The 26,084-nt window shown below is 38.0% G+C and overlaps 2 protein-coding genes across 4 annotated transcripts; one reads left to right on the top strand and one right to left on the bottom strand.

The window, feature by feature from the left end:
* Positions 1 to 2,696: 2,696 nt before the first annotated feature.
* On the bottom strand, positions 2,697 to 9,522 carry LOC122994455. 2 transcript variants are annotated; one of them, XM_044369152.1, is made up of 4 exons: positions 9,493 to 9,522; positions 8,199 to 8,310; positions 7,951 to 8,045; positions 2,697 to 5,794 (listed from the first exon to the last, which is right to left on the bottom strand). In XM_044369152.1, exon 4 carries the CDS (start codon positions 5,611 to 5,613, stop codon positions 4,018 to 4,020), a length of 1,596 nt encoding a protein of 531 aa, XP_044225087.1. In that variant the 5' UTR covers positions 5,614 to 5,794; positions 7,951 to 8,045; positions 8,199 to 8,310; positions 9,493 to 9,522; the 3' UTR covers positions 2,697 to 4,017. The 2 variants fall into 2 exon arrangements, with proteins under 2 accessions (XP_044225087.1, XP_044225088.1); XM_044369153.1 differs by having other exon boundaries at positions 8,204 to 8,310.
* Positions 9,523 to 13,142: 3,620 nt separating this feature from the next.
* LOC122994449 lies at positions 13,143 to 25,162 on the top strand. Of its 2 annotated transcripts, none has more exons than XM_044369145.1 (3): positions 13,143 to 13,179; positions 15,572 to 15,679; positions 20,545 to 25,162. In XM_044369145.1, the coding sequence occupies exons 2-3, from the start codon at positions 15,580 to 15,582 to the stop codon at positions 24,252 to 24,254; spliced, it is 3,810 nt and encodes a 1,269-aa protein (XP_044225080.1). In that variant the 5' UTR covers positions 13,143 to 13,179; positions 15,572 to 15,579; the 3' UTR covers positions 24,255 to 25,162. The 2 variants fall into 2 exon arrangements, with proteins under 2 accessions (XP_044225080.1, XP_044225079.1); XM_044369144.1 differs by having other exon boundaries at positions 13,156 to 13,179; positions 15,567 to 15,679.
* Positions 25,163 to 26,084: the final 922 nt, after the last annotated feature.

Below are 26,084 nucleotides of genomic sequence, written 5' to 3'. Positions count from 1 at the left end.
GTCCTTCATTCACTGCTGTCCAGCTCCAGGGACAGAAGGAACATCTGGAAAGAACCTCCTGAGATAAAAGCAAATTCCAGAACAAACACAATCAATACAATTATGTTTGGCCAGTTTTTTGTGCAAAGTTTTTTAGTTTGTGTGGTATTTTATTATTTTATTTTTTATTTTTTTAAGACATAATTTGTATTTTCACTGCTGGCCGGTGATTCAGTGTTATCATCCAGGATTTATATTGAAGGTTAAGTGAACCTCATTTTGAAGCTGCAGCTCTTTCAGAGGATGCAGCCTGCAGGTGTTTCCTTCCTGCTCCTTTGCTCATTTCTACTGCCAGTGAAAGCAGTGATGTTTGTGTTCATCACGGTGGACAGATGAAGGTCGTCTGTGTGAATGTGGAAGCTCTTCACACCTTGTGACACCTTGCTAATGTGTCTCCACACTTCCCTCACTCGCATCTCTTCCTCACGTCTCATCTCCTCACAGCGAAGATGCGAGAGTGAGAGATGCAAGGAAGAGATGCGAGGATGGAGGAGTTTAATTCATCAAATGAGAAATCTTCGCTTACTCCGGCCTCATTTTGATGAGACAATAACTCATGACACACAGCACCTCAATTGTTAAATATGAAGAGGTCAGCTATCAATATTTAGATATTATTAAGTAACAGTTTTAACTCCAGAGTTTAAACTTAAAATTCATGTACAATAAATTAGAACTTAAAACTGTTACTTAATAATTCCTACATAATTATAGCTGGAAAGAAAACACCTGATAACTGCTCCAGTGTTTTATCATTTGATTATAGATCTATAGCAGTGTCTGGATGTGTGATTGCTTTCAGCAATTTCTACAGAAATTGCATTTTCTAGTTCTTCTCAGTCTTTATTCTTATTCCGTCTTCCGTATGTTTTTTGCCGTGTTTCAACTGCTGCATACTTTGTGCTATAAAAACCATTCAACTGTCAATCTGTGCAACTCATTCAGCAGATGTGTGCTTGTATTTTTCTGAAATGTAACATGTTTCAGCGATTTTATATAGTTTTTTAAAACATTTAAATTTATAATGGCAGTCTATGGGACGAACCGTCCAACTGAGTTGGAACCTTGGTCACTTTGACACTCAACTGCTCGGACGTCCCTCATCCTACAGACGCCATTCAAACTGTAAAATGTTTACAAAACTTTGAACTTTCAAAGTTATCAGATTGTTTAGTGATATCTTTTGTAGTTTTTCAGCAATTTAAACCCAAAGCCGGGTTTTGCAGACTTTTTCAGGTCTCACCAGTGTGTCATGTGATCAGGCACAGTGGAGAGCACAGATATTTTTAGGCCAGAAATGTTTTTCTAAACTGCTGTCACTCCCACAATTTTAACTCCTCAAGCACATATCTTGCCTCAGTGTGTTGCCACAAGCCTCCTCTCTCTCAAAATGTAAATACATTTCACATAGGACTTATAGTTTTTGAGATCTGAACCTTAATTGATAGAGCGTCCCTGTTGTTGGGCCTCCACATACAGTCAGATGGGCCTACATGCAAGCCCTGAGGCCTGGCCACGAGGCCGCCTTTGTTCTCCTGAAACAAAGGATCAGCGCCAAAAGGCTGATCACTAACTCCATTCCCCAGCATGCACCATTTCACACCTAGGTGTTAAGTAGGAAATGGTCCCAACCCAGTCTCTGACCCGCTGCTTGATTTCACTGACGGAGTTTTTCCACAAACATCGGTTTGCTCCGGAGAGCGACACAAGTAAGAGGTTGTCTGGGCAGAGATAGTATTAGAGTTGTGTGTTTATGAGCTTAGTGCTTGTATTGTTTTTGTGTGTTTTAACGGACCGCCGAGTCCCGTTTGCTGCTGCACTCTGAGGAGTGTTTTAAGTTGCTGCCTGTTTAGTTTGTGTTCACCGCGCTAAACTGTTTGTGTTATCCCATTCGGGATTTCTGTGTTTGTGCCACCGCAAGTGGAAAGTAAGTTGCTTTGTCAGTCCACAACCAGACAACGTGCGTACCGACTACCGTCCGTACTCCCGCTCTCTGTAGACAAAGCAACCGCTACTCCGACAATTTCTTCAGATGGTTTTTAAGCTGAGTCGTATATTGAGTAATACGCTTAAAGTAACTAGAATAACAAGTGTTAACATGTCAGCTTTGTAGACTATATTTTTTTTAAATAGATAAGAGTGTGTAAGTCATGTATTTCATAAATGCATTAATACTTTTTTAGATCTGTGAATGTTTTGTGTTCAGTCTTTCTAGTATTCAGCACTGATCTGTTCCTGTATCACATTATAAGCTTTGTTGTACTTTTATATATTTCTATATACTAAGAAAATACACAGGAAACATATGTAAATCATGTGATATGTTGTCTGTTTTTGATGAGAACATAAATCTGCTGTCACAATAGAACAATACTATAAATTTGAATTTAACTTTGTTGGTAAAATGACACATTCTGAACCTTCCAGGGCTATAATGAGCATTTATGCTTCTCATGTATATGCTAAATGTCTTTAAAGAAGCAGCCTTCTCACCACTCAGGGGTTTTTGTTTTTGAAAGCAAATTGTTTTATTGGCATGTAGAATTGCCCCCCACCCCTCCGATTTCACTGATTGTAAGATTCCATGTTTAATTTCCTCCTGTCTTCCCCAATTTTTTGAGTCACCAGCTGCCACTGGTAGAAATAAAGTTGAACAAGAAAGTAAAACTTTTTTATGCAGAACATTTATTGCTTAACAAAACACTCAAGTGTCCATACATGAAGATATGCACATGTTAAATGATAACAAACTGTAATTAAGCATGTTAACCACAAATAAAACAAAGATAATAATAATAATAGTAATAATAATAAAAAATGTGCAGGAGAAAACAAATACAGAAAGTCTGCTTTAAATTTACATGAACTCTTTAATCTTCTCATCTCTTGTGCTTTTCCAAACTTTGTTGGGTTAAATTTTGAGGAAATCAGTTTAAAATAATGATCAAGACATCTAAACTTTCTCCATTTAATATAATGGTGCAGCAGTAAAAACACATGCAGTCAGTGTGAACATTGACATTTTAATTTTAATGTAAAGTCAATGTAAATGTGCTAAATAGCTATTTTGCAACTGCAGTCCTGACACGACTAAAATGTGAAACAGATAAAATACTTCATACATAATAAAGCTTCAATCAATATAAGAGGAAAATAAAAACTGGAGAAAATGTATCACAACTCTTTGTCCTTAAACAATCTTCAACAATCAATATAATCAAACAGGCATAAAACTGAGAGTCAATCTATAAAAACATCATTCATGAGTACATATCATATATAGCTACGTATATAGCTTCATGCACAATATATATGTGATACTGTCAGATTAAGAACTAGTTTAAATCAATAACAATTTAATGTTACAGCACATGTCAAAGCAAGAAGGTGATTTAATATTTCATAGGTGAAACATGAGAAAAATGCAGGTGTAGTTTTGATTGTTCATCTGGTGTTGTGTGTATATATATATATGAGATGTATTATTGAATCAGAGTACGTCCACAGTGCGGCGGGTACATTTGTAAACGCATCTTTTTCTCTCCGTTTCAGCCCTCAGTTCAGACTAAAACTGAGCTTTTCTGAGACGTTCACCAGAATGAATCTAAAACAGCCAGCTTGATGTTTCAGTGTGTTCGAGGAAAGTACACGTTCTTGCTCTATACTATACAAGAGAGTAAAACTATTCATAAATACCCATAACTCCACTCTAAAAAGATGACATTTTAATCTTTAATCAATTGTGTTAATTAAAACAGTATATAAAAAGGTAAAAAAATATATTTGATTCATACATTTTCAACATATTACTGAATAAAGTACATAATGTTTTATGCTGCTTCAATCCAGTTAATTCTCATCTAAGAATATAAAGATTTAAAAAAATAGCAAAATGGTATTTCAGGTAATCATTGATCTTGTTGATGATGGAAAGGTCTCTGAAACTCGTTTATCAATGTTTATTTATTTTCATGGACTCTAAACGGGTGTCTCTCCTCTCTCTACTTTAGCCAGGCACTCTGCTTTTTCTCTCATTTTCATCAGAGACTGAACTCGTTTCTTCCATCCTGGTTTGGCCTCAGATTTCTCCCCCTCAATAAGCATGTCAATGTACTCTGGAGTGGAGAGAGGATTTGGCTTCAGGGCTATCTCTTTGAGTCTATTTAAACACTCTGCAGACCTCTTCATCAATGTCACCACATCCGCCTGCACATGATCATATTCAGCATTCAGTTCATCAAACAAAGCCTGAACAGGCATCTTAGCCTTTGAGGCTTTTAGGTACTTTTCTTTCAGCTCTTTCACTGTTCGTTTTTCTTTAACCTCCGGATAGTCCCATCTGTACTTCTGATTAAAATGTACATTCCAACAACATTTGCCAGAGCACTGAGTACAGTTTCCATCTGATCCCATTGCAGCACAGCCGCTTTTATCTGCATCATTTGGAATGGGACAAGGATAGTGGCAGGTATAGTAACACTGCTGACAATTGGTGATGTAATTTCCAGAACCAGAAATATCTACTTGAACAGGCTTTTTGACGGTGACTTCAAACTCAAAATTCTCATTTCTACTGATCTCTGCCTCATGCTCTTTCAGTTTGTCAGACGTCTCTTTTATCTCTTCAAGCTTGGCTAACCCAACTTTAACCTGCTTCTGCAAATTTTCAATTGAAACCTCAAGCTGCTTTCTTTCTCTGAGGACCTCCTTTGTCATTTTCAAGCTTTTAGTTTTTATGACATTCAGAGCAGTAAAAAACTGATCAAAGCCTCCATCTTCACCATCTTCATCTGTGCTATTTGCTGCAGATGATTTGTTGTCAGCAAATAATGCAGAGTTATTGAATTTGAAGTGAACTGGCAGCCCGTCTCTTGTTTTAGGACATGGGACACCTGAAGCATTGATTGCCTCTAGAACTGGTGGGGGTTGGCCGTCTGCGAATGTCACCAGAATCCTGATGTTTTCTGCCACATCTTTGCCAAAGATTGAAAGCACAGAATCAAACACATACCTCTGTGTTGGTGTGAGTCGTGCTAATGAAGCCTGAGCTACAAAACAGACAGCGTCGATTTCACTGACACCAAGCTCAGCAGTGAAGAGATTATGTAGCTGTTCTGCAATCTTTCTGTCTCTTTCTATGCCTCTTGTATCTCCAAAGCCTGGAGTGTCCACAATAGTCAGAGAGTGATTGATCTTAAAGCCTTCCTGGTGGTTGATTTTGTATGCTGTGACTTCAGAAGTCTGACTGTGAGCTTGTGATTTTGACTGACCCTCATCAACTAACTTAAACCGAAATGAATCATCCCATTCAACACCTAAAATGTAATTGATCATTCCATTGATCAGAGTTGACTTCCCAGCCCCAGTTGCTCCGAGAACCATTATGGTACGATTATGTTTAGTGGACTCTTTCCCAAAACTGAAACGCTTGCACCCAGGAACATTGATTTGTTCTTCTTTAAGGGGGATTTTATAAACAGGAAGAGGCCCTGTCTGTGGTTCTAGCCGTGTGCTTTTTCTTTTAACAGCATCAGCGACCCGAACATCTGATTTTGATCTAAGAAAAGCCATCATGGTGAAAGTAAGCAATTATGCCTGTAGTATTACTTTTATATTTACAATTTTCAGTTGGTAACAGGATCAGCCCTTTGGAGAGGTAAGTTATTTCATAGGACAAAATGGAAATACACTATTGTTGGAGAAGTTCATCCGTCTTTGTTGGTGAGTGTTGCCTCTGTTGATCTCTGCTCTGAATCTGTATAAAATAAAATATAAAAGAACAACATTAAAAATAATTCAACCCAAAGTTGGAGCTGTCATGACAGTGAACCACTTAGTGATCATATTGCTTGTAGTCTATAAAATGTGCAACAGCTGCTTTAGTGATGGATGGTAAAATAAACTTTGTCGAGTTCATCTCTCACATAAATAATTACCAGATGACAGTTGGAGCTTTTCAACACTGTAATGAACATGAAATTCTCAGTGTTGGATCATCATTGAAAAACCATCAATAACTCTTAGTTGACTTCTCTCTTAATGACTTTATAGTCCAACAAAATATACACGATTCATTTACACCACAACAAATCTGCATATATCTAAACTAATACACACATTCTGACAATGATATAAGTAGTGTATGTTGACAGCCACAATAAGAACTATGATAAGAACAATAAGAACAGTCCACAATACGTCAGTTATTCATATTTTAAACACATTGGGCCTCATGCAAGAACATTTTTGTATTTTTATCCTAAAACTCTTTTTTTCTGTGAGATTCGCTTGTACATGTGTTCGAAGTCAGATTAAACAAACTCTCCTATCTGCCTGAACTTGTCGTAAATTGCTTGTTTCAGCCTGATGAATGCAACTGGTTCTTGAGTAGGTGCACATTCGTAAGATGTGACCATTAGCATAATTCATGCCCTTAGAATTGCCATATATAGCTCCATGTTCTGCTCTGTTTGTGGGAGAGTTTCATTCAAAAAAATGTTCCCAAAGAGTAAAAACACCACGCAGCTTCAAGTCCTGCTATCAGAATCAGTAGATAAACAAAACAAAGTGTCAGTAGTAGGAGACCCAAAACAAATAGATAATATGAATCCAGCTACCAACGGCATGACATCAGAGCAGCTCTGCACTGTGACAGAAATAGAGCTGCTTTGACACATGAAGTTAGATGCTAAAAAACGTCTTTCTAAAGCAAACTGGTCCGTGATGGGAGGCAGTCAAGGGAGAGATGTTAGACCAGACAATATTATAGTCTACAGGTGATGTTGCACTGTCAGCTGCAACACAAGATGATACTGGACAGAAACCGGCAGAGAGAAGTTGCTGCGCCAAAATATGCCAATAAAAATCCTAAAATCTAAGAAACCTTTCAGCAAATTGGCAGTCATGATGATCATAACATTGAAAACAGAATATTAATTTTGTTTGTTTTAGTTATACATTTAGTTTTTGTTCATTTCAGTATGATATTTAAACTCCAAATGAATTCAGATTAGGACATTACAATTGTAAGTGTTTCTCCCATGTGAAGAAAGGCAGAGATGATCTATTAATGACATGTGTGACAGGTCTGAACTTGTAAATTTTGTTTGTACCTCAAAATTCTAAGTATGCAAAAAGTGATGAATGCTACAAATGTTTTTATAACATTTGTATGTGCATCTTAAGAACAAATCTGTTTGTAGGAGTTGTTCTTGCATGAGGCCCAATATGTGTTGATGTAGATGGAGACCCTGTTTCCATACAGCCAATCACATCTTGCATAAAGCAATAACATGATACTCTATCATTGGCAGATCAGATGTCAAACTGAGCCTGATAGCATCCTGCTACACAACAAAAAACCTGCAGACTACAAACAACAACCCACATTAACTTTCCTTCTAAAGTCTCCTTCTTTTCTAACTTACAAACATGAACACACATCTTGCTCTGCACCTCAGCTTGTTGAACAAACCATCAAACATTCAACACAGAAAAGTGCACCACTAATGCCAGTTAGCAGGCTAGACAGCTAAATAGCTTCTGAATAACTGCTGTCAATCAAACACAGACACCGCCACGCCCCTCCAGCCAGCTGAGAAAAAAGACCTTCTTTTTCTTCATTTATAATAATAAAAAACTATTAACAATAAAATAAAAATATAATGACATTATTGGGGATGTCTAAGTGGGATTTCAGTTGGACACTAGAAGAGAATTCAACTACGAGTCTCAGACAGCATTGTAGTAAGAAATATTCTAGATTTTGTTGCAAAGTTCTCTGATCAATTTTGGATCAATTTAGCAGCTATGGTGCAGGTTTTATTCCTTATTGCAGCTGCTGACCATTCTAGTCAAAATGTTAGTATTACATTTTTAAAAAGCTGCTGGAGATGAATTACAGTAACAAACCTCTGTTGGCTGTTCTCAGTCCAGTTGTCTGACTCAGGATCAGCTGTTGGGATTCAAAATGCTGCTCGTGATTTAAACCATCATCTCCAAAACTCCTAGAATACAAAATGAATAAAGTGTCTTAGAAAAGCAAGAAATACTGATGATCCTGTAAATCTATTTCAAAACCTAGTTTGTCTTTATGACCATTGTACAGATCCTGAATATATATAGAGAACACATTCGCATTCACACATTTTGTCATTTACCTTACATGTAATCTGTCATAGGCACTGCAGAGGAACACGTCACTATGGAAGTTCAAAGTGTCCAAAATCTGATGTTACTTGATGTCTTCTAATTGGTGTCAACAGCAAAAACCTGCATGGAGTCACAAAAACAGGGCAGACAGGACATCAGATTATCTCTCATTTACATGTTGTTATTTTTCTTTACATTAAAAGACAGTAATGTATCCTGGAGTTAGAATGCCTTCCCATCAGAGCTGCTCTTTAAATCTGCCAAAACCAAGATGCCTGTTTTGTCTTCCTCTGTCTGAAATTTATTTTAATAATTACTTTGATTTTTTTGGTGTTAAATTGACCATTATTATCACTGAAAACTACACATGTGCTGTGCTTGAATGGAAAGCTTGACATGAACAGTTTTTCATCAGTCGTTTTTGTAAATAAACTGTAGAACAAGAAGATTTTCTCAATGTTTTTGAATCTCCAAGTTAAGTGACTTTTATGTTTTCACATTTTCTCTTTGGGATCCTGAGAACCTGAAAGTTTAAAGATGTAAAGGTTGATTTACTTCAGTCCAGCAGCTGATGGTCATAAAGTACAGAAAGAGTCTGCACATATACTGACAACATCTGCACAGTCTGCATCAGTTTCTCTATTAGGATGCAGTGTTTCTCCTATATTCATTCATTAATGAGCTCCGCTGCTAAAATTTCACACCATCATTAATATCAATGGGCTGTTAATGATTTTCGCTCGCACACTGTGCAGCAAGATATCACCCTACGTTACAGTGGAATTGTATTGAGTCAGCCTCCCTCGCCTCATTCTTCAAAGGACATCTTCATGAAAGCTACTGTTAGAAGAGTAGCGTAGCTCCGTTCAGGAAAAGGGCAACACGTAATGTTTGTGCATAACGAGCAGCAGAAAAGTGACGTGAGTGTGAGCGGAGCAGAGGAAAAGGTTTGCAGTAAGTTGTCAGTCTGGCGGTAAATGTGCAGAACAGGCTGCAGTGTGTCAGTTAATAAATGCTGCAGCTTCTCAAGACTAAGATAAGACTCGTCTATCGAAGGAACCTGTCCAGGCTCACTGAAGGTGGACTGACCTTTAAGGTGAACCAGCTATTCTCTATTCACTACAGTAACCTAATATAGACAAATAGTAAGAGATATTCAAAAACAAATGCTTGCAGGAATCACACGAACGAACAAAAACTAAAATAATTCTAAATCATGCAATTTATATCTTCAACATCACAGACAGTGAAACAACATAAAGTATGAAGTGGACTAACAGTTCAATGAATTCAGCAACTTACCACTCAGTTTGCTTCTGAACAGAAAGGAAGGTTGAGTTGTGCTTTAGATTCCTCTGCTGCTCCTATATTTATAGGGTGTACACACACACACACACACACACACACACATACACACACACACGTGGGCGTGGCTTCACTTTGTGCAGAGATTTGTTGCCTCAGTGAACTGAAAGATTAATAGAGACTCATACTGGGCTGATGACTTTACTATAAGAGAGACGATTTCCCAGAAACCAGAGCCTGAAAACCTGAAAGTTAAAGTAAATGACCTTGTTTCATGCACAATTTATAACACCCCAGTGATGTGCAAAATCTAGTTTTATATGAGCACCTGCATGTACATATTGTTCTCTTCCAGCAGCTCATCTACTTTAAAATCACATCATTTTGATGAGCTCCAGTTTGGTTTCAGGGTTTTGCAAAGTATCAAATCAGATTTAAGAGGTTGTGAAAGTCTGAACTGTGACCAACTCATGACCTTTAGCATGTTATTAGGGAATATATGTATAAAATTCATATTTTTCTACCAATTTTCTAGACAGGTAAACTTTTTCATTTAAAATGTATATTTTTAATCCAGCTTCCTGGTAGTTAAGCAGAATTTCAGGAAGTTATTCTGGATAATCCACAGAAAACATTGTGAAGAATTTTCATTAAAACTTCCTTCTACCAAATAAATATTCCTTTGTTGTCTGTCTGTCCCACCCTTTACATTCTGCAGCTCATTTCTGGGAAATCAGCCTGCTTCTCTTCACTACTGCCTCATATTCATGAATAGAGATCAAGGGGTGAATGTGCAAAATCTAGATTTATCTGAACACCTGCATATACATATTATTCTCTCCTAGTAGCTCATCTGCTTTAAAATCACATCATTTTGATGAGTTCCAGTTTAGTTTCAGGGTTTTGCAAAGTATCAAATCAGATTTAAGAGATTGTGAAAGATTGAACTGTGACAAACTCATGAGTTTCATTCCTTAAAGCTATAATATGTAATTATTCCGCATTAAAATGTCTAAAAACTAGATCTATGTTATATATGTTGTTGAGTTGTGTACTTACATTATCCTAAATGTTTCCAACAATTTTCAAACCCAGAGAAATCTGTAATTTTAAATCAAGGTAATGGTCTCTTTCATTTGGTCGCCTGTCAATGGCGTCATACCTCCTCTACCAAAGAGTATAGTGCACAAGATACATGCGTTGGTGTTGTGTTTGTCCGCTACAATGGCGTCTACCAAAGAGTAACTTACACACATACAAGATAATACATCAGTGTTGTGGTTGTTTGACAGAAACTGTTATAAATTGACTTTTATTCATTTTAAGCCACATTTTCATGATAAACTTTTTAGATTTTGGTTGTTTTTAACTATATCTTTTAACTGGATGAAGGATTTTAGTCATCGGACATCTGGATCTTAGGTTGTCACAAAAATAAGCTGGACAAACATTAGCAGCAGCTCGGCTAGCAGCCCCTACCGGATGTCTGGTGCTCGCCAAACATCTTTGGAGAAACATTGTTTTTTTTTTTTTGTTTTTGGTGAAACATCTTTATTCAGAATTTTAACCAATTTTAATCTGTGTGTACATTTGTTTTTGGAGAGGAGGAGACCTCTGCGGATAATTCGGCCCCCAGTAGGAACCTGCCAAACGTCTGGATCTTCAGTTATAAGAGAAATAAACTGAGAAAATGTTGGCAGCAGCTCGGCTAACAGCCCCTACTGGACATCGAATTCAAGAAACACAGTGTCAGAGAAACACTGATTTTTTTTTTATGTGAAACTACTTTATTCAGTATTTTTACAGTTTAAATCCCTGTGTGTGCTTCTTTTGGAGAGTAGGAGACCTCTGCGGGTAATTCGGCCCCCAAAGTAAAAACATCCTGAACGATGAACGCTGGAGTAATCCTATCCTGAAGAAGCTGGTTGTTTAACAATGAAGACAACTCCCATCATCCCTTGCTACTTCACACAGTCATCACACTCCGTCTTTTGTTATTGTTTTGATCGAGAGACGCCTAGCGGCTGAAATTACATATCGATGGCCAAAGCACAAAACCTCCTATCTGCAGAATTTTCTGATTGGCGGATTTCACTTTGGATGATGAGAACAAGGAAGGCTGCTCATATTCAGTCTGTCTGCAAGATCATCCCGCCCTTCATTGTGACAGAAAAGTCACACAACAAAACAAAAACACAACGCAGAGTCCCTGGATGTGTAGAGAGGCTGCAGCACGAGTGACACAACACAATCACTGAACATTCATTTCCAGCGGACGAGGAAGCAAATACACTGAATTTAAGGAATTCTGACCCTAGTATACTACAATGTAGTAACTATTACATTTACTGCATCTTTTTACCTGAAAACAAACTTAATTTTATTTTTAATTTAATTTTAATTATTAACTTAATTTAGAGCATTGTTTTGTAGAACCTCTTCCAACTTGCACCAAGTGCAAAATCTCCTATCTGCACTTTGTGAGGCATTAATATCTAGTCGATATTGTTAACACACAATATAATAATATAGTCCAAAACAGTGTATTATGTATTGGGTATCCTTAACAAATAGCATTCTGCAAGAAAACAAGTTTTTTTTTTTAGTTTTCTCAAAAAAGTGCATTTTTCAGATCGGAGGTTTTGCTCTTCGGCCGTCGATATTGTGTGTTTAAAGGAGAAAATTACAATTGTTTTTATAGTATGTCTTTTATGTTTGCAGGGCCAAAACATATAGACGTTTCTCAACTAACAGGAGAGCAAGTATTCTTGAAACTTGAAAATTACAAGTCACTTAATTTGGCATTATGAGGTTTTCGGTTTGGTTAATAGAAAAATCTATTTTTGAGTTGTTCATGTTGCTCTTTGCCTCAGAAACACAAGAGGAGGTTTTAGGACCTGAAAGATAAACAGACTCATGCTGGGCTGATGACTTTAGCTGAAAATGAAAGTAAATAAGATTCTTTCATGCACAATTGAAGGAAGCCTCAAATGTGCTGTTCTACCACCCTGGAACCCAACCCATCCGGTTGTTTACATCCTATACATCCTGCAAGTCATTTCTGGGAAATCAGCCTACTTCTCTTCAGTACTGCCTCATATTCATGAATAGAGATCAAGGGGAGACTGTGCAAAATCTAGATTTATCTGAACACCTGCATGTACATATTATTCTCTTCCAGTAGCTCATCTACTTTAAAATCACATCATTTTGATGAGCTCCAGTTTGGTTTCAGGGTTTTGCAAAGTATCAAATCAGATTTAAGAGGTTGTGAAAGTCTGAACTGTGACCAACTCATGACCTTTAGCATGTTATTTGGAATATATGTATAAAATTCATATTTTTCTACCAATTTTCTAGACAGGTAAACCTTTTCATTTAAAATGTATATTTTTAATCCAGCTTCCTGGTAGTTAAGCAGAGTTTCAGGAAGTTATTCTGGATAATCCACAGAAAACATTGTGAGGAATTTTCATTGAAACTTCCTTCTGCCAAATAAATATTCCTTTGTTGTCTGTTTGTCCCACCCTTTACATCCTGCAGCTCATTTCTGGGAAATCAGCCTGCTTCTCTTCACTACTGCCTCCTACTCATGAATAAAGATCAGGGGGGTGTTTCTCTCTCAGAGAGGATATAAAGACTGAACCCGCAGCACTGCCTCAGAGGATCACACACATTTCTACTGTAAGTACACTGATGCTCTTTTTCTTCATGTGCTGTTTCATGTACAATTCTGCTGTGTGTCTTCAGGCGTTTCATCTGAGTCCTGAAGTCTCTGGTTGTTTTACCAAAGACTGCGTAGAGTTGAAAGATGTAAATAGTAATGAATTGATGAATGCTGTGTGTAACTGATCATCCTGTAAATCCTATTTAACCAGACATACAAATAGTACACAAATTGTAAATAAAAGTAGAATAATAAAAGAGTTATAGAAATTTAGAAAGCCACCTTTTGGTTTTTAATTGATTTTTAGAAAACATTTGATTGTGCTGACAGAAGTTTTCACTGGTACGGGAGTAAAATAGTGCTACATTAGCATTGTTGTTCTAGAGATGTCAGTGTTGGTTAGTCAGTCAGTCTATCAGAAATATGTCAACAAATATTGGATGTAGCACAGTGGTGCTTTAAGCCAATTGCTACAGTCAGCATGTTAACATGCACAATGTCAATTTTAACAAGCTGATGTTTATCATATAAAATGTTTACATCATAGTTTATCATGTCAGCATGCTAACCTTTACTAATCACAAACACAACATGCAGCTGAGGCTGATGGGAAAGTCAGTTTCACAGGTATTTGGTCATAAACCAAACAACTGAACAAAATCAAATTTTTACCTGATGATGGCGCTAGAAGAAAAGTCAGATGATCACCAAAATTATTAGAATTCATCTTGAAGGGAACTTGAATGTCTGAATTTGAATGACTGATGAGAAGAGTAACACCAGGGGTCCGTTTCACAAAGCAGGTTTAGTGAAAACTCAGAGTCTGTTAACCCTGAAATGAGGGAAACTGAATTTTCCGTTTCAAAAAGGGAGGTAACTCAAACCAGAGAAAGAGGGATAACTCTAGCCTGTTTCAGAGAGAGAGATAACTTAAGCTCTTGGTCAGTTACCGTACTAACAGACTCTATGAACCTAACCAGGTTTTTCCTCAATGAATCTCCAGTTTCTCTCAGTCTCCGCCCTCTTTCAGAACCAAACACTCCATTTGATTTCCTCACTCATTCAGTCAGCAGGCGAGTTTTGGCGTAGCCTAGTTCTGCCGTCTGTCATTTAAAAAAAATCATAAAAAAAACCAAAAATCAGAGTCAGTATATTAGAAGTCCATTGGGCACAGTGGGTGGCGACTTTTTTCACATGGCATGTCCTTTTGATAACGATCCCGTGGATGAAGGTGCAGCATTACTGCGCAGATAATTAGCCTAAATATTCGTCGGCAGATGATTATCAGACCGCGCATAGATGTTCTAGCATTTCCAGACAATTATCTTTTTGAGCTTACGGCCAGCTCCTCTGCCTCTGTTAGAGGTGGCGGTGCTGGGCCACCACCCGTTTTACGGGCATCTGCCTTCTTTCTGTTGGCTGAGTAGAAGTCTGTGTTAGTTTAAATAGCCTTAATTATTTAACAGAACATGATGTAGATGAGAAGACATTTGTGTGTGAAACCAGCGTTATGTTTGGGATAAAACAACAGCACAGTCAAACAGCCACTTAATATTTACTTCACAATGTAAACATGATCAAAATGAGGTTCCCCCATGAGATTATGCTGAGGTTTTACCTGTTTGAACAATGTTTTTATATTTCATCCTAAACTGCTGCCAAGTGCGCTTGGACCTAAATGAAATAAATTAATAGGCCACCATTCAAGCAGTTTTCCCCTGTAATATTATTGTGATTCCAAAGGACTACATTTAAACTTACGCATTGACCCGAGCAGCAATGTTCTCCCACGCCGTCTCCCTCTCTTTTGTAGCTGCAGCGGTGTTGCACTTCTTTCTGAAAACATGTTCAAACTCGCCGTATGAGCGAATTAAGATTTCTGGTGACTCGTTGAATTGGGGCTCCATTGATACTGGCTTTTTATAGTTGTGGTGCACGCGCTTAACTCCAGGTGAAACTACTCCGAGTTGAATAAACTGACTCAAATCAGCTGTTCTGGAACCGGAAACTCAGAGTTTTCTATCTCAGAGTAGATTAACTTTATTTAGATAAGAAACACAGTTGGGTCTTTGTCAGGTCAAGAAAAAGATTCTGATCCTGACTTTAGTTTATGGTTTGGAGCATCTGAACACCTGTATATACACATTGTTCATCCCCAGCAGCTCGTCAGCATATTGATGAGTTCCAATTTGGTCATAAGTTTCTCAACCAACAGGAGATGAAGTAGTCTTGAAGTTTGAATAACACAAATCACTTAAATTGGCATTATGAGGTTTTCATGTTTTATTTTACTCTTGATTTCAGTGGAGTTTGTCTTTGTTGCAGCAGCAAAAGGTGACAAATGACTAACAGATGTGGAAAGCAGGAGACTCTCAAGAGTGAACTAACAAACTGTTTTTCCTAGTTCAGACTCTGAGATGGATCCTGCAGCCAGCAGAACGATGGAGTTGGCGGCGCTCGGCCGGCCTTTCAGCCTCGGGATGCTGTACGACTGCCGCCAAGACTCACTCATCCCTGGTAAGAGTTCACATGTAAAACATGCAGATTTACTAAATGTAACCAAATAAACCAAAACCTACAGTGTTAATACAATAAGGTGCAGTTTTTTAATATAAAATCTTCTTCAGTCTTAAGATTTTGGATTAAATACATGCCCGAAAATTTTAGATATTTGAAAATATCACTCAGTTCATACTCATACTATGATATATAATTTATATTTGGTGATTTCAGTATTGATCTGTTAAACCCAAATGGTGATAAAGACATTAGACTTTATTAACACAATGCTCAGCATTAGTCTACATCCCACGATTATAAAACCAAGTAGAATAACAACATTATAACAACATTAATAGATAATGTATTTACAAATGTAACTTATAGAGGACTGAGGTCTGTACTATGAAACAGGATTTGGGGTTAGCGAGGTAACTTCAGGTTTAACTAGGTTTTCAAGGTTACAATGGTGGTTCACTTCTTACCATGGTAATTTTTGCTGATCGGCTAACCTGCTCCAGAGCAGGTTAACTTCAGAGAATCAGATCACAACCTGTCAACACCGCAACCACTAACCAATCAGATCTCTAAAAATAGGCTCAGTGAAGCCAGATAATGAAAAGATAATCCTGGGTATGTTGAACTTGCTTTGTAGTACAGGCCCCTTGTAGGTGGATTGCCTATAAACAGTCTTTGCTATTCTTCAGAAGGATCTTAAATTCAAAGCTGATATTAATGATTGCAAACTGCCATCAATGCATTTAAGGAAGACTGAACGAAAGAAGACTGGAAAGAGGTTTACGTTGATGAACCAGACAAAGCCTACAATGCTTTCCTGGCAACATTAACAGAACTCTATGAGAAAAATTCCCTGTTAAAGAAATCCAGAGGGAGGCATAAATATGTGGATAAACCATGGATTACTAAGGGGCTGCAGAATACATGCAAGAAGATTGATGAAAATAAAATATAAGAAATAGAAAATAAATATAAGAAATAGAGAAATGAATTGGTAAGCATTATGAGATGTAACAAGAAGTAGTATTATTATCAAATTGTTGGAGCAACATGCTCAACAGTGCTCAACAGCATAATCGAAAAACATAATAGGAAAGTAGATTACCCTAGTTATTTTGTTAAAAATCAAAATGTAACTATAAATAACGTAAAAGAGGTTGCTGATGAATTTAACTGCTACTTTGTTAAAGTTGGACCTACTTTAGCAAATTACTGAGCCAAGTAAGGACATATAATTTTGGACCAAATCAGACGGTGCGGTGAAAACACCAGTCCTCCCATTCATTTGAAGGGGGGAAGAGCGTTTTGGTCCCAGCGGCACCACAACGGACAGCGGCTGGAAAGTTGAGGCAGAGAGAGAAACGCAACCCGACATCACTGCGGCTGAAGGCTGTGGCGGCCAATCACAGCTGGAGATCAGACTGATCAGTGCTGTAAACTCTGCCATGAAGGAGCACAAAGACATTACTAGGAGGGGGGGAGGACATTTCTCTTCATTCGATAACGTTAAAAGTATATAAAAAAAAGTATAAAAAGACGAGCGAGAGAGAGAGAGAGAGAGAACAGCTGTGGTCAAGCGACCTAGAGAGTGAATGAAGAGAGGAGCACTGGTAGCAAGGAAGCAGGTGAATCAGATCAATAAAACGTTATTTTCTGATTGTTTCACAGTGGTTACATTCTAGAGCACAAATAAACACGCCCACAACCCCACACATCTCTGCTCAACCCTGCGGCTGAACGCAGCACCGTCTGATTTGGTCTGGCCTAACTAGGAAGGTATAGAGGATGAAAACGAACAAGTTCATGAAAATAAGGTTGTTGATATGGATAATGAATTCAGGAAGAAAAAGAGATAAACATTTATTTTCCAATCACAGACCGGTGTCTCTCCTTCCCCAATTCTCAAATATATTAGAACAATTATTTGTACAAACACTTGACAACTTTATTGATAAACATAACTTATCAAGTGACCACCAGTTTAGATTTTGAGCTAAGCGGTCTACCCTTATCATTAGCACTGTGGAAGTAGTAGAGAATATTTCAACTGCACTAGACAATAAAGAATATATAGTTGGACTATTTATAGATCTCATTAAAGCGTTTGATACAGTTGATCAGGGTTTATTTGTGAATATGGTATTAGAGGGGTAATATACTCCTGGTTGAGAATCTGTCTTAAAACAGATATCAGTATGTTCAAGTAATTAATTTAGATTCAGAACTTATGAAGGTCACCTGTGGCGTTCCACAAGGCTTGATGCTGGGTCCAAAGCTCTTTATACTCTATATAAATTATATTTATAAGGTGTCAAAATTGTTGCATCTTGTTATATTTGCTGAAGACACAAATTTATTTTGTTCAGAGAAAAACTTGAAGCAATTTTGGATACAGTTGAAGGGGAATTGGAAACCCTAAAGAAGTGGTTTGATACCAATAAACTGTCATTAAATCTAAGTTAAACAAAATTCATTGTGTTTGGAAATCAATTCTTAAGTAACTCTTATGATAAATGATGTACACATTGAAAGAGTGTATGAAAACAAATTCTTAGGAGTGATAATGTACCATAAACTCTGTTGAAAACCTCAAATAAATCACATCAAATCAAAACAGTGTAAATCCATTGCAATACTGCACAAAACTGAGGACATCTGGAATCACAGCTCATTATTTACTCTATACTGCTCACTCATAGTTCATACATTACATACTGTGTGGAAGTATGGGGGAACACAAAACTAGCACAAACCCCATCATTATACTGCAAAAAAGTAAAGCCTTAACAATTGTCAATAACGCTGATTACTATGACCTAATCAACCCATATTTTAAAGCAAAAAACAGAACACTTCCTGACTGTATCCAACAGTTGTTTTCATTGAGGGAGAGCAGGTATCCATTCAGGGGAAACTTTGTTTAAAAAAAAGAGGGTAAGAACAAATGTGAAATGTGTGACAATTAAAGGGGTCAATTTATGGAATAGTTGTAACAATGAAATAAAATAATGTAGCAATATGTGTTAATTTAAGAAAACTTTCAAAAAAATTATATTTGAAACACAAAATATGTGACCAACACTGAGAAATGCCTGACTATTACGATTTGTCTTTGTTTTGTTTATCTGTCTCTGTTTTTAGTGATGTTGTGTTTCTTTATTATATTTTATCTTTGTTTAGTTTTAAGGGTAGGCAGAGCTGGTTGATTCAGCTCCTGTCGGGAGATTATTCTGAAATGGAGACAAAAACAAACATCAATATACTACATACAAGTATAAAATAAACAGCCATATGAACATATACAAGTGGCCCCCATACGCGTTTGCCAATGTGAAGCCCAGAGAAGCATAATTCCAGCTTTAGCGTTTCTCTAATTTCAGTCAGGACCACTTAAGTCAAAGAAAACTTTTATTGTCATTTGCAGTAAATAGATTTGGTGGTATGACTCTGTTCTGGGAGCAGCAGCAAAGACCCCAGGTACAGAACAGAGCAGGCAGCAATGAAAACAGAAATTACATTGTTTAACTCAGAGACAGAATTGGTGCTTTGCAATATGCTAATGTGTCTCCTCACTTCCCTCACTTGCATCTCTTTCTCACGTCTCATCTCCTCACAGCAAGGATGCGAGAGAGAGATGCGAGGAAGAGATGCGAGGATGGAGGAGTTTAATTCATTTAATGGGACGTCCTCGCTCACTCTGGCCTCATTTTGATGAGACAACAACTACTCATGACACATAGCACCTCAACTGTTAAATATGAAGAAGTCAGCTATCAATATAAATATAATAAGTAACAGTTTAAACTCCAAAGTTTAAACTTAAAATTCATGTACAATAAATTCAAACTTAAAACTGTTACTTAATAATTTCTACATATTGATAGCTGGAAAGAAAACATCTGATAATTGCTCCAGTGTTTTATCATTTGATTATAGATCTATAGCAGCATCTGGCTGTCACAGAATAAGACACAAATAGACAATTTAAATCTGTTAATTACTGAAAGAACAGAACCAACGTAAAGAAGCAAAAAAAAACAATTGCAGCCTGCAGAATATGTTTAAATAAAATTCACGCTCAGGATAATTTTATAGGAGACATGCAGCTGTGCTGCGTCATATTTTCCTGAAGGAGCTGAGATGTATGGAAACAGAAACGAATAAAAGAAGCCTTTGGCTTATAAAAAAAATAATAAACTTACAAGAGTGTTTTTGTGATTGATTCATGATTTAGTCATTTTTATTTTATGAATAAATATGAAAAGCTGCTGTTGGTGCAGTCATTCCTGTTACACAGGTAGTTTTCCTCATCTGCTAGATTATAACAACAACCCGACTGTTAACTGTCCCGTCAGATCAGCTGACCAATCAGTGAACACATTGAATGAAAGGGGTGTTGCCATTTGCTATAAAATGGATACATCTGTGGTTCCTCACTATAAGCTCCTCCAGGAGCCTTTTCTCTCCTCACTCCTCGTTTCGTCCAGGTGCATTTAAGGAATTGGAGGATCTCCATGATGATGGAGGGGGAACGACTTCCAGGTCAGGGGAGAAGAGAGGACGTGAGGAAGCATAATTAGCATAAAAGCACCCCTTTTAAGGATGAGCTAGGGTGGAGGCGAGTTGCAAGTGGCTTACAGAGGGCAAGATTAGACAGGCTGAAGCAGCTTAATAAGGAACCATGTATGAGATTTGCCAATTGAATGCATAGAAGAGAATCAGCTGATGTGGGCTGGATTGTGAGCTGAGCATGACTTTGTGGCCTGCCTGAACTAACGCGATGCTCAATTTGTATCTAAAAGACTTTATCAATCCTTACTGTCATGTAATGAAAAGCGGTTTAACATATTCTCTGGTTTTTGCAGGCATGACACTATGGGACTGTGATGACCTGGAAAAAGATACGAGAGAAAGACCAAAACCTAACAGTGACTTTGAGATTGTTGCATCTGAATCAATTGAGGATAAATCTTCAGCGCTAAAAGTTGAAGCATCTCTAAAAGCAAGTTTCTTGGGTGGACTGGTAGAGGTTGAAGGATCAGCTAAATACCTTAATGATCATAAGAAATCCAAAAATCAGGCCAGAGTAACACTGAACTACAAAACTACCACAAAGTTCCAGGAACTGTCAATGAATCATCTTGGAAGAGGCAATGTCAAGCATCCATATGTCTTTGATAAAGGAATAGCAACACACGTCGTCACAGGTATCCTTTATGGGGCACAAGCCTTCTTTGTCTTTGACCGTGAGATGTCTGAACAGGAAAATCACCAAGACATTCAGGGCAACTTGAAGGTGATGATCAAGAAAATCCCTTGCCTCGCAATAGAAGGGGAAGGTTCCTTGAAAATGGAAGACAAGGACATAGCGAATGTTGAGAAATTCTCCTGCAAATTCCATGGAGACTTTTTACTGGAGAAAACTCCAACATCCTTTCAAGATGCCATACAAGTCTACCAAAGCCTGCCAAAATTGCTGGGGGCCAATGGAGAAAAAGCTGTACCAGTGAAAGTCTGGCTGTTGCCACTGGTAAGTTTAGATTCTTCTGCTGCACAACTTGTACGTCAGATAAGTATAAGATTAGTGCAGGAATCCCAGAGTGTCCTGGAGGACTTCACTGAGCTGGAAATGAGGTGCAATGACGCAATGAGAACCCCCACTGCACAGCAGTTCCCACAGATTGGTAAAAAACTCAAAACTTTTAAAGAATTTTGCTCTGAGTTCAAGCTTGAATTCCAACGAACTTTGGCAAAGAAACTTCCGTCAATCCGGGGAGGAGGGGAAGAGGAGGCTGTGCTCTCAGAGATCCTGAAGAAGAGACATTCTTCTCCTTTCAACAGCAAAAACCTCCATGAGTGGATGGACTGTAAAGAGAGAGAAATCTGCATCTTAAAATCTTACACCAAAATGATGAAAAACACCAAGATCATCCCATCTCAAAATGATCTTCATGAGGAAATTTTCAGTGCAAAGCATGCTGTGTGTTTTGTTTTCACCTCACTGGGAAGTGCTGAACCGTACCTCTCAGCTTTATCAAACTACTTAAAAGAAACACCCAAACGAGACGACCCCCAAGATCCACATTGTCATGACATAGAGAGGGAACAATGGTACCTTTCAAACAAAGTACTTGATGCAATGACACATAAAGCAAAGGCATTCAGTGATTTTGCAGAGGCCAACAAGGAGAAGGAGAACATAAAGTTCCTGACAGTAGGTTTAACAAATGAGACGCAGAAAGGTTCAAGCATCTACCTTTATAAAGGCGGCCATTCTGTCAGTGAGAACTTTGAGCCGCCTTCAGAGCCTGAAACAGTGACAACAGGTGATGTAACCCACAACAGTGTGACACTAAAGATTTGTCCACCAAGATTTGGATCAGAGAACGTCACCTCCTACTCTGTAGAGTACTGTGTCAGTGGAGAGGATGGATGGCAACAAAAACCAGCACCAAAGGCGGAAGAAGTCACAGTGAGCGGCCTGACTCCTAACACAGAGTATATGTTCAGATGCAGAGCAGTGACCTCAGTAGGTGTTGGGCCAGCCAGTGAAATCAGCAGCTCCATTAAAACCTTACCTTGCAGCCCTCCTGGAAAACCTCAAGTTGAAACAAACTCAAGTGAGGTATCAGTTAGCTGGGAGAAACCTGCAGAGATTGGACAAGATGTTCACATTTTGAGCTACATCGTGGAGTACGCCCAAACAGACAAAGGGGTAAAAGATGAAGATCTCCGGTGGAACCACATAATGTCAAGAGCTGAGAGGGTGATCATTTCAGGGCTTCAGTCAGAGACAAAATATGCTGTTAGGGTCAGATGTGATTGTGGTGTAGCAGGCAGAAGCAAAGAAAGCATCACTGTGAATGTCTGTACAGCAAAACGTGAATTTGCATGCCTCGCTGAATTCCTGAAACATATCAGCAAGAGTACAAATTCTGAATCCAACTCACTTTACAAACTGCCCCTGAAAGAAGAAGATATGGACATAGATGGTTGCCGCAGATATAACTTTGGCAAAGAAAGTATGAGACAAAATCGTACCATAATGCTTCTTGGAGCAACCGGATCAGGAAAGTCCACTCTCATCAATGGAATGATCAACTATGTTGTTGGCGTGGAGTGGAAGGACAATTTCAGATTTAAATTAATTGATGAGGATCAGTCAAAATCACAAGCTGAAAGCCAGACCTCTGAAGTCACTGTGTACAAAATCAACCACCAAGAGGGGTTTAAAACCCCCTTCTCTCTGACCATTGTGGACACTCCAGGCTTTGGAGATACAAGAGGAGTCAGAAGAGACAAAGAGATCACAGAGCAAATCCGGAGGCTTTTCACCTCTGTGAATGGAGTCAGTGAGATTGATGCAGTGTGTTTTGTTACTCAGGCCTCTCTTGCACGACTGACAGCAACACAACGATATGTGTTTGACTCGGTGCTCTCCATTTTTGGCAAAGACGTGGCCGAGAACATTCAGATGCTGGTGACTTTCGCAGATGGCAAGCAGCCACCGGTTCTTGAAGCAATAAATGTCTCTGGGGTTCCATGCCCAAAAAATGACATAGGGCTTCCAGTTCACTTTAAATTCAACAACTCTGCATTGTTTGCAGACAAAGGATGCATCAGTGAGAGGGCCCATGATGAGGATTCTGATGAAGATGACGACAAGTTTGATCAAATGTTTTGGAACATGGGTGCCAAAAGTATGGAGAAGTTCTTCACTGCTTTGGGGAAAATGACAACCAAAAGCTTGCTAATGACCCAGGAGGTTCTGAAAGAACGCAAGCACCTTGAAACAGCTGTTGAAGGTTTGCAACCGCAAGTTAAAGCTGGATTAGCAAAGCTTGAAGAAATTAAGACAACAAAAGAAAAAATTAAAGAGCATGAAACGGTCATGACTTCAAATGAAAACTTCGAGATTGAGGTGGATATCATTAAGCCAGTCAAAAAACAGCTCACAAAGAAAGGAGAGTTCATTACCAACTGCCAGAAATGTTCAGTGACATGCCACTACCCATGTGGAATAGCAAATGATAATCGGAAACGTGACTGTACAGCAATGGATGGGGCAGGGATGTGCACTGTCTGTCCTGGAAAATGCATCTGGAGTGTGCATTTGAACCAGACATACAAATGGGATTATGTTAAAGTCAAAGAGAAGCAGACAGTGCAGGAGTTAAAAGAAAAGTACGAAAAAGCTACGAAAGAGAAGCTGACTATTCAAGACTTGATTGAGAGGCAAGAAGAAGAGATTGTTCGCCTTCAAGAGAGGATAGTGACCCTCATGGATCAGTCATCCCAATGTATAACTCGTCTGCAAGAGATCGCCCTCAGGCCCAATCCTCTGACCACTCCAGAGTACATTGACATGCTGATTGAAGGGGAAAAGTCAGAGGCCAAAGAGGGTTACCAGGCCCGAATTCAGTCTCTGGAGGCAATGAAGGACAAGGCAAAAATCATCTCCAAAGTAGCTAAAAGAGATAAGCTTGCAAAAACAGAGGAGGAATTGTCTGAAGAAAAACAGAAGAAGCAAGAAAAAGGCTTCCTGAAAAAAGTTGCAAATTTCTTTGGATATTAGGGAAAAACAAGACAAAAGGTCTGCAGCCATGTTAGCAGCATTGTGAGGTTGTAATGCAGGTGGTTTCCTATGATTGGATCATTTGAAGGGATTGCTGATGAGGGACAGCTGATAACAACCTCCCCTTCCCCTCTTCCACTTCCAACAATGGAGGCCGTTCCTCAGCAGTTTGGATTTGTGTTTATTGTGAGTGATTGTAAGTAGAAGCAGCATGGGTGTTCAGACTAGGAGCTTCTTGTAAACTTATACTGTAATAAGTTGGGTTGTTTTGGGGGTGGGGGTGGGGGGAGGGGGGGTCTGAAAATTGAAAATAATGAATTTCATGGACTAATTCATTGTAAAATGTAAATATTTCAAACTAGTAGTAGCAGTTGGTAGGAGTGAGAAGCCCTTTTCTTTTGCAATCATTTTTCTCATGTTTTCAGTTAGGAGGTTAGAGCTTTGTCATTTATTTCAATTTTGGGTTTTTGTAGGGAAGTTTAGGGTTTGGGCTTAGAAAGCTTTTGTTTGTTGTTTTGGGCATTGCTCATCTCCGAAACTTTGTTCAAAAACATAAACTGCTACTACAGTATGCTATGTTATGTCAAGGTTTCCCTTAGAAACGTAATAAACTGAAAATCATAGCATAACTGAAATCACACAGTGCTGTTTTAACTACACTCTATCATACAGGAGAATACACTGATTGAAAGATATTACAGTGTTTATGATTGTCCTATATTTTAACTTGTGATGCATTTTGGGGTATTTGTCTCTTTTATTGCTTTTTGTTGCCCAATTGTACCTTCAGTACTAGAAATGACATGTAAATAATCACAATGAAATTTGACTATTAAGATGTCAGTAATAGATTGAATTGTTATGTGACTGAGATGTGATAATAAATCAGTTTTGTTGGATATGTGTTATTTTCTCTCTCTCTTTCTTTTTCTTATTGGCTCAGACTGTTTACTACAGGTGATGTTGATATTTTGAGGCCAGGTAAAGGTTTCATATAAGTTTAACTTTCACATAGCACAAGTGCAACTATTTTAGACCTTCTATTGAATGTTATTATTGCTATTTGTGTTGTTGAAATACTTTTAAGTCTACATATTTAGGTTCTTGCTTGTACAGTTACTGTGCATTCAGTTATATGCTTGCGAGCTTAATTTTATAAGCTGTAAAGCAAAAAGAAAAAAGATAACGCACAGGTGTTTTTGTGTCTTCATACTTACAGACTTGACAAGTTCTTTTTAAGAAAATAGAGGATCTCTAAAGAGAGAGGTTGGGACATTCAACTTCTCTAATCAGTTTCTTTGAAGGTGATACAACCTATACAGTTGGCTTCATAATTACGTCACCGTACTGTGAGTTCCGAGTTACTGTAATTACCAGTTTTAAACTTGTAAGAAGGATTCACATCAACATCTAACTTGTAGTTACGATGGGGACACATGTTTCAATGAAATATGTTTCCATGACACTCTGAACACGTAACACTTTTATCAGAGAGGTGTTGGGCTGGTTTTGAATACAGGATATGTTTCTCAGTATTTAAAAACATCTGGAGAATCTTTTTTAAAAAGTGATCAGTTTTTATAGTGTAGACCATATTGAACAAAATATTGATAATGAAAGCAGTAAGACCACCTGTATTCTGACTGTTCATGATCATGGTCTCAGATTTAAGCCATCCATACAAAAGCAACACCAAGAGTTGTTCAGCAGATTTCGCCATTTCGCTGCATCAAATGCTGCAAAACTGAAACATTTTCAACACAATTGCTTCATATTGTTTCAGTACCTCAGAAAATACACTTTGACATTACTTTTAGTACTTTTGCACTG

This window comes from Thunnus albacares, chromosome 12 (genome assembly GCF_914725855.1).
Source record: "Thunnus albacares chromosome 12, fThuAlb1.1, whole genome shotgun sequence".
Classification (NCBI taxonomy): domain Eukaryota; kingdom Metazoa; phylum Chordata; class Actinopteri; order Scombriformes; family Scombridae; genus Thunnus; species Thunnus albacares.
The sequence above is the reverse complement of the archived record's forward strand: the minus strand, read 5'-3'. Positions and strand labels throughout refer to the sequence as shown.